Here is an 8,602-nt window from a genome sequence, read left to right as displayed (position 1 = left end):
TTACACATTTTTTATAGGGGCAGTTTGACACAGCTTCGGGGGTGGGGGGGCACAATTTACAGCGGCTTGAGAGGTGAGTGAGCAAGTATTATGCATTTCTTGCTTATCTCGGCTTGCCAGCCCCTGCCTACTCTCCTCAGGTCTGGGCTCCAACCTTGGCGCCACCTGTGACAAGCAGACCCCCCCCCCCATCAGGAATTATCTATGGTTTAATAAGGCTGGGGCTTTGACTTATGGGAATTGGGGCCATTGGCACTAAAGGTCGTGTTGGCCATCAGTCCTGCAAGCTCACACAGTTTCTTAGCCAAGCAAGCAAAGCAGAAGTTACAAAAGTGAAAAGAATTGCAGTTAGCAATGAGCCATGTTGACTACATTTTGATTTCAATGCTACAACGGAACAGGAGGAAAAGGAAGGAAGCCCAGGCCCAGAGATGTTAAGCTATTTGGTCAGGGTCACATAGCTTTTACTCCGAAGGCTTGAGTGTGCTGGGCTTTGGAGAAGCTAGGTGGCTGTTACAGAAAATGAAGCTTAAAAAAATACTTATTTTTAAAGGATTTATTTATTTTTTTATGGCAAAGTCAGATATACAGAGAGGAGGAAAGACAGAGAGGAAGATTTTCTGTCCAATGAATCACTCCCCAAGTAACCGCAACAGCTGGTACTGCATTGATCTGAAACCAGGGACCAGGAACTTCTTCCAGGTCTCCCACACGGGTGCAGGGTCCCAAGGCTTTGGGCCGTCCTCAGCTGCTTTCCCAGGCCACAAGCAGGGAGCTGGATGGGAAGTAGAGCTGCCAGGATTAGAACCAGCACCCATATGGGATCCCGGCACATTCAAGACCAGGACTTTAGCTGCTAGGGCACAGCGCTGGGCCCCAACTTACTTGTTTTTAATGATGCATATTTATTGGAAAGCTGCATTTACAAAGAGAAGGAGAAAAAAAATCTTATGCCCATCAGTTTACTCCCCAAGTGCCCATAACCTTCAGAGCTGAGCCAATCTGAAGGCAGGAGCCAGGAGCTTCTTTAGAGCCCCCTCAGTGGATGCAGGGTCCAAAGACTTTGGGCCATTCTCCACTGCTTCCCAGGACTTAAGCAGAGAGCAGGATGAGAAGTGGAGCAGCCAGGACAGAAGCGAGCATCTGTGTTGGATGCTGGTGCTTGCGTTGCATATGGAGCATTAGCCAGTAGAGCCTATCATGCTGGCCCACCCACCCCCCTTTTTTTAAGTATTTATTTTATTCAGAAGACAGTTTCCATTCCCTGGTTCACTCCCCAAATGTGTGACATCCAGGGCTCTGCCAGACTGGAGCCATGCAAGCCAGGAACTCCAGTCTGGGCCTCCCAAGCACTTGAGCCACTGCTTGCATTTGTTGGGATCCCACATGGGTGCCAGTTCATATCCCGGCAGCTCCACTTCCCATCCAGCTCCCTGCTTGTGGCCTGGGAAAGAAGTCGAGGACGGCCCAAAGCCTTGGGACCCTGCACTCTTGTGGGAGACCCGGAAGAACTTTCTCACTTTGTTTCCTACCACCCCTGCCCACAGCTCTGCCTTTCAAATAAATAAAAATCAATCTTTACTTAAAAATCTGAATACATGTATTTAAGAGTGGTATGGGGCAGACTTCTGGTGCAGTGGTGACCACATTGCTGCATTCCACTTGTCTGTCCAGGATCTGGCAGCACCAGGTGGCCTGTCATGGAGTCCCTGTCACTCCTGTGGGGGACCATGATTGGGTTATTGACTGCAGCTTTAGCTTGGCCCTGCCCTTGCTGATGGCTGGCATTTGGAGAGTGAACCACAGGATGTAAGTGCTTTCTCTGACCTGATGTAGCTCTGCCTTTCAAATAAGTAAAAACTAGCAAGTAATTACGTAGTGAAAATCAGAAATTAACGTGTGTTAAGAAGTGATGAAAAGTCAAACAATTTTGGGCCCAATGCAGTAGCCTAGTGGTTAATTCCTAGCCTTACATTTGCTGGAATCCCATATGGGGGCAGGTATGAATCCTGGCTGCTCCACTTCCCTTCCAGGCCCAAAGCCTTGGGACCTTGCATCCATGTGGGAGACCCAGAAGAAGCTCCAGGCTCTTGGCTTCAGGTCATCTCTCCTCTCTGTAAATTTGCCTTTCCAATAAAATAATAGTATAAAAACAATCTCAAAAGCTAAAGCAGTTGGGACCTGGTGTAGTAGCCTAGAAGCTAAATTCCTCCTCCTTGTGCTTGCATTCGTTGGGATCCCACATGGGTGCCAGTTCATATCCCGGCAGCTCCACTTCCCATCCAGCTCCCTGCTTGTGGCCTGGGAAAGCAGTCGAGGACGGCCCAAAGCCTTGGGACTCTGCACCTGCGTGGGAGACCTGGAGAAGTTCCTGATTCCTGGCTATGGATCAGCGCAGCACTGGCAGTTGCGCTCACTTGGGGAGTGAACCATTGGACGGAAGATTTTCCTCTCTGCATATCTGACTTTGCAATAGAAATACATCTTAAAGAAAAAAAAAAAAAAAGGATGGAAGTATTACAAGGTCAAGTGAAGCAGGTGCAGGAATGGCCCTGAACCCCTGGCCCTGCTGTCCCCAAGACTTAACAGTGGGCAGGAGAAATGTGGCTTGGGCAAGGTCATGGATTTGGGGGCTAGATCCTCAGGCCAAGGTTACTTATTTCACCCCTCCCTGTAAGATGTGGCCAATAAACCTGCGTCTCACGGGCTTGCAATACAGACTCCATTCATCCAGGTGAGGTGGTGGGGGGAGTAACCGACACAGGAAGTCCCCGAGAGCGCTTCTTATGAGCACTCACCCAGGTTACAAAACCATCTCTTTTACACTACAGCAGGTCAACTACAATGACCTGCAGGCTTGTTCAAGTCTCAGCTGAACCCTGCTTCCAATCCAGCTTCCTGGTAATGCTCCAGGGAGTGTGATGATGGGGACCCACACATGTGGGCCTCTGACACACACACAGAGACCGCCATGGAGTTCTTGGCTGCAGACTTCAGCCTGGCCCAGGCCTGGCTCTGATGGTCATGAGAGGAGTGTACCAGCAGGTGGAAGCGGGCTCATTCTCTCAAGATAACTATTTTTGTTATATTCTGTGTGATCAACTTTTTTTGTTGTTGTTGTTGTTAATATAATGAAATCTCCGAGGCAGCTCACTTTGCACAGAGAAAAGCTTTATTTAACCTACAGTCTGAGGTTCATGTCCCGGGTCTGGCAGCCCCATTGGGTCTGCTCTCAGGTAAGGTTGATGGGTGGAAGTTACTGGGGAAATGAACTCAAGGTAAAATAGGAAGAGACATAGGGTTCCAACTCCTGGCTTTATCACCAACACTCTCTTGGGGATCACCTCCCAAGGCCACATCCCAGTGACCAGGAGCTCCTCCGCCTGGACACCATCGCTGGATTACATTTCCACCTCCTAAAAACAATTAATTTATGACTTTGAGGTTGAATTGCACCTCTAGGGCCAAACTATGCTCAAATGTCTCTCTCCCTGCCTCTCCTCAATAGTTTTCTTTCAAATGAATAAATAAATATATCTGGGAAAAAAAAAAACCAACAAAAAAAAACCTTTAGGCCTGGCACAGTGACTCAGTGGCTAAATCCTCAGCTTACAAGCACTGACATCCCATGTGTGCACTGGTTCTAATCCTGGTGGCCCCACTTCCCATCCAGCTCCCTGCATGTGGCCTGGGAAAGCAGCTGAGGACGGCCCAAAAGCCTTGGGACCCTATACCCGTGTGAGAAAGCTGGAAGAAGCTCCAGGCTCCTGGATTTGGATCGGCTCAGCTCCAGCTGTTGTGGTCACTTGGGGAATGAATCATGAGATGGAAAATCTTCCTCTTTGTCTCTCTTCCTCTCTGTATATCTGACTTTTCCATAAAAAAAAATAAAATTAAAAAAATAAATAAATAAGGGCCCAACGCAGTGGCCTAGTAGCTAAAATCCTTGCCTTGAATGTTTTGGGATGCCATATGAGCACCGGTGCTAATCCTGGAAGTCCTGCCTCCCATCCAGCTCCCTGCTTGTGGCTTTGGAAAGCAGTTGAGGATGGCCCAAAGCTTTGGGACCCTGCACCTGCGTGGGAAGCCTGGAAGAAATTCCTGGCTCCTGACTTCGTATCAGCTCAACTCCAGCCATTGTGGCCACTTAGGGAGTGAACAGTGGATGGAAAATCTTTTTCTGTAACTCCTTTCTGTGTATCTGCCATTCCAACAAAAATAATAAATAAACCTTAAAAAACAAACAAACAAGCACTATTGTTCATTGTCTTGCAGTGATGGACTTGGTACATGGAGCCTGAAATATTGCCTATAGTGGCATCAGACTTTTATACCCTGAGTGTCACATAGGATTAAGGAGGTATTGAGCTTAAGTAGTTCCCATAAACCTCTGTACAAAACCCACTCTCTTTTGTTTTGTATATCCCACCCAGTGTTTTCATATAAATGATGTCTAACCAGTTATATAAATCCAAACAGTTGTTGTCATACAAATGTCAGCCTATCAATTGTAATCCTCCCCCTTCTGTGTTTTGTAAACATCACAATGATCTATTTCAAAAACTTTCTCTTCCAACAGACACCCTGCACCCACTCAAAAGTTTCTTTACCGCACTGTGCAGTTTGTGCGCAGACACTGGAGGCAAGCGGCCAGTGCAACAGAGAAAGCAGGGCTCAGAGTAGGCTTTACCCTCGCCTGTAAGCCCGATGTTCCTGACTGCAGGTCTGCTAAGTCATTTCCTTTACATTTCCCCCAAAAGGAGGAAAGAAAAAAAAAAAAACCTCTTGTGAAAATATTGCCCCTTCTCCCCCAACTTTCCTTCTAGAGCTCTGGGGTTGCTCTGCCTGGGAACACAGACAGTGACTCCAGATGCCCATCAACCTGTCTTGTTTCATGGGGTCCTATAAGTGCTGGAGGGAGATCCACAATGCTGAGACCCCAATGGGGTGTGACTGCCCAGGCAACGACAGGCCGTGGGATTCTGAAAGGAATAAAGTTGGGACTGGCATATTGGCACTGTGCATCAGGCTGTGGCCTGCAATGTAGCATACCGTGTGAGTGCTGGTTCAAGTCCTGGTCATTCCAATTCTCTGCTAACACAACTGATGGATCCAGTACTCGGGTGTGGGCAGAAGTTCCAAAGAAGAAGTGTGGATAGAGTTCCAAAGTTCAAGAACGGAGGTCTGGGTTCAGCCTGACCCACCCATAGCCAATGTGAGCATTTGGGGGCAGAGAATCAGCATGTACTTGAAAGATCACTTCCTCCTCCCTCTACATGAGCCTGGGACTTGAATCCCTAGCTTTGGTCTCAATCCTGGTTCCCAAACCCAATGTCTACCTGTGGGGTTGACAGGCAGCCCTCTCCTGTGGTTAGGTTTTCCAATTCCTTGAGCATCACCCTCCCTCTAAACCTTCCGGTTCAGTGCATGCTCCCTCCTTCTCCCCTCACCAGCATCCCATGCTGAGCTGTGCCCAAGGTCTAGCAGGGCCCAGCCTTGCTGCTGTGACTGCTGGTTTGGAAATTCTGACGGGACCCATCCCAAGGGCTGGCTGTGCCAACAATGACACCCCCACCCCCCGCGTCTCTTACAGCCCATCTTCCTGGCCCACTGGTGCACCGGTCCCTGCAGGTGAAAAGTGGAGGACTGTCCATAGGTATCAACAGGTTAACTCACGCCACGCACTCCCAGATGAGCCTCACCTGTGGTACGACACACCTGCTGCTGTCACCACGCCACGCCATGCCACTTCCATCACGCCTGCACACAAGTGGCTACACACTCGAGAGGTCTCCATCACCCCCTAACACTCATCTCCCCCAAACCCTGAGTCACTACCAACCGCTAGGTGCACAGCACTCCCTCCAATAGGGGTCCCGGAGAGCGAGGGGTTGGAGCATCAACAGGAAATCCCGCCCAGGAAAGCTCTGCCAAACACTAGCGATAACGAGTCCAGCCCTGAGCAACATCGCTGTGGACTTGAAACACACAAGTGTTGAGAAAACCAGAAAAGCCAAGTTGCACTTACTATATAAGTAGCTGGGCCATTTATTAGCGCTAGGAAGACACTCCTTTAAATAGGAAGTGTGTACATTCTCACTCCCTTTATTTAAAGGGGAGTCCACGCCCTCCGACTGCTACGCAGATAAATCACGCCTAGGAACAAGAATTAAACCGAACCAAACAGCCCCAAGACGATATAAAGGGAAAGGTAGGCTGTGGGTGCGTCCCCAAGTTCTAACTTTTACCCTACAATTCTGGGGGCACAAGTCATCAGCGGCTGCCGGAGTGAGGCACAAAGGGTCCCGTATGTCTGCCCCACGCAGGTCGTGCGTGAGGTCATCAGGAGTCCGAATTGGAAGGCAACTTGAGGCAAACAACAAGGTACCCGCCTTGGTTCTGCATGTGGCCCGCAGGGAGGGGAGTTCTCCCAGCACTCCCCTGGGGTCCCGCCGCGGACCTCTCCATCTCCCCCGCGACCAATGCCGTGGCTAGGCCTCCAGGTCGAAGTCATCGCGCTCCTCGTTGTACTCCAGCACGTGCCGCTTGATCTTGGACGAGTCGACCCAGGTGACAAAGTCCTCCATGCTGCGCGTGACCAGGAAGGCGGGGTCGGTGACCACGTCGGGGCCCACGCGCACGTGGCCCTGCTCCACGAAGGCCACGGCGGCCTGCAGGTGCTGCGCCATGCGCAGCTTGAGCAGCACGGTGGGCAGGCGGCGGCGGCAGAAGGACGAGGCCGTGACCGAGTCGCAGAGCTCGAGCGAGCCGCGCGTGGGCACCAGGCCCAGCGCGTACAGCTTGTCCAGCAGCGCGGCCGTGGCGCGCACGCGGAACGGGTCGCGCTCGGGCAGGTCGCGCAGGCGGCGCGCCAGCTCGCGCACGGCGCGGCTCAGCTGGTTGTAGCGCGTGTAGTCCTCGCGCCGCTGCAGCCGGTAGCGCCGCAGCACGCGCAGCTCGTGCAGGTTGTGGTCGGTGACCTCCCAGTTGAGGAAGTCCACCTGCTTCAGCAGCTTCTGCTCGTGAAACTTGAGCTTCCGGACCATGATGGCGGGCGGGCGGGCGGCAGGCCGGAGAGCATGACCCAGAATTCGGTGACCGCGCGACTTCCGCCTGCTCGCCCCGAGCACCCGGCCGCCCCTGCGACTTGGAGCCAATGAGCGGAAGGCTGTAGGCCACGCCCCGGCCGTGGCCACGCCTCTCGCCCGTTATTTCCGGCTCCCGGACCTCGGCTCTCCAGGCAGGTGCTAGCAGATCCTGGTTGGCGCGCTTGCGTCCCTAGTGTCTACACTTCCAGATTTCTTCCCTTTGGTGTCTCCCTCTCACCCAGCAGGAGCTAAAGCTGCAGGCCGATGATTTCGGACGTCTGCAGTAGCGTTGTTAGCTGTGTTGGCCTTTTTGGTGTCCCACCAGTCCAGACCGGCCAGCTTGCCTGGGGACTGACTTTGTTGTCCCCACCCGCTTTCCAAGGGGACTGGGAGATTTTCCTTTGCCAAGCGCGGTTGGCGGGGAAGGGGTGGAGGCACTAGATCTCTGACATGCCTGGTTCTCAGGCGGCCTCCAGATCGCCAAGGGAAGCCGCTTGGTGGTGTGTCCGGTGGCTGGTGAAGCCCATTCATTACCCTCCCTGGACATTGCGGTGTGGGCGCAGGTGCACGCTCCGTGCCAGCTCTGGCGGCGTGAGGGAAGCCTGCCCCAACGCTTGGATGTGCACGTGGAGGCCTTTGCTGCCACCTAGCTGCTTCTCTGAGCTCTTGTGGGATCCCAAGTGTTTGGTATCTGGAAGATGCCAGGTCTAAAGGACCAGGTGGTATAATGGCTATTCGTGAACCGCCTCCCCGCCCTCCAGCTGCAGAAGGTCATTGTGACCCTAGAAGGTCAGCGAGCACAGGATTACAATTGATTGGGTAACATTTGTATGAGAATAACAATGGGTGTCATTTGTGTGATTGGATATCATTTGTAAGAGAACAACTCAGTGTGTGCCATTCATATAAAACTAAACTAAAACATTTGAGTGGACAGCATGTGAATGAGAACACTTGGTGGAATACTTCCTCCCTTATCCTATATGACCCTCACTGTATAAAGTCTCATACTACTAATAAACTCTGGCTATAATTGTCAGTTAAGTAGTTCACACGTGTTGTTATTGGCTCCATGCACCAAGTCCATCGCTGCAGGACGGCGACACCCAGCCAAGTCAGGTCAGCTGACTGCACCCATCCTTTTGTCCCACAGTTATCTCCTGTCTTTTCAGCATTTGTTCCTTCTTTGTCCCATAAGAAATGGGCTGAGCAGTTCCCACGCATCACTGGGTCAGCTTGTTGAAAGGCCCGCTCAGGGCGCCCCTTGCTGCCTTGCTGGAAGTCCTCTGCAGTTCCCCATGCTCGGCGCAACGTACATGCTGACATTCAGAGGTGTGGCATGCCAGACAGCACGAAGTATGGAGGTTGTTGTATGGAACTGCTGGGCTGGAAGGCTGTGTGGTCACCCTTTCCTGACATCACCACATCGGTTACCACAGTGGTTGTAGTCTTCCTTCGGCCGCCCCTGACAGTTGCTTGCTTAAAAAAAAAAAAAAAAAACACAACTTTTTTTT

At 51.6% G+C, this 8,602-nt stretch overlaps 1 protein-coding gene across 1 annotated transcript; it reads right to left on the bottom strand.

Annotated features, from left to right (window-relative positions):
• Window positions 1–6,033: 6,033 nt before the first annotated feature.
• Window positions 6,034–7,109, bottom strand: IMP3 (IMP U3 small nucleolar ribonucleoprotein 3). Its single transcript, XM_040969141.1, has one exon. It carries the CDS (start codon window positions 7,044–7,046, stop codon window positions 6,492–6,494), a length of 555 nt encoding a protein of 184 aa, XP_040825075.1. The 5' UTR covers window positions 7,047–7,109; the 3' UTR covers window positions 6,034–6,491.
• Window positions 7,110–8,602: the final 1,493 nt, after the last annotated feature.

The sequence above is a fragment of the Ochotona curzoniae genome, unplaced genomic scaffold, assembly GCF_017591425.1.
Source record: "Ochotona curzoniae isolate NIBS_2020 unplaced genomic scaffold, NIBS_Ocur_1.0 scaffold_4701, whole genome shotgun sequence".
Taxonomy (NCBI): domain Eukaryota; kingdom Metazoa; phylum Chordata; class Mammalia; order Lagomorpha; family Ochotonidae; genus Ochotona; species Ochotona curzoniae.
The sequence above is the reverse complement of the archived record's forward strand: the minus strand, read 5'-3'. Positions and strand labels throughout refer to the sequence as shown.

Bases quoted from the DNA above. Each gene is read 5' to 3' on its own strand.
- IMP3 (XM_040969141.1), bottom strand. From the start codon at position 7,046: ATGGTCCGGAAGCTCAAGTTTCACGAGCAGAAGCTGCTGAAGCAGGTG.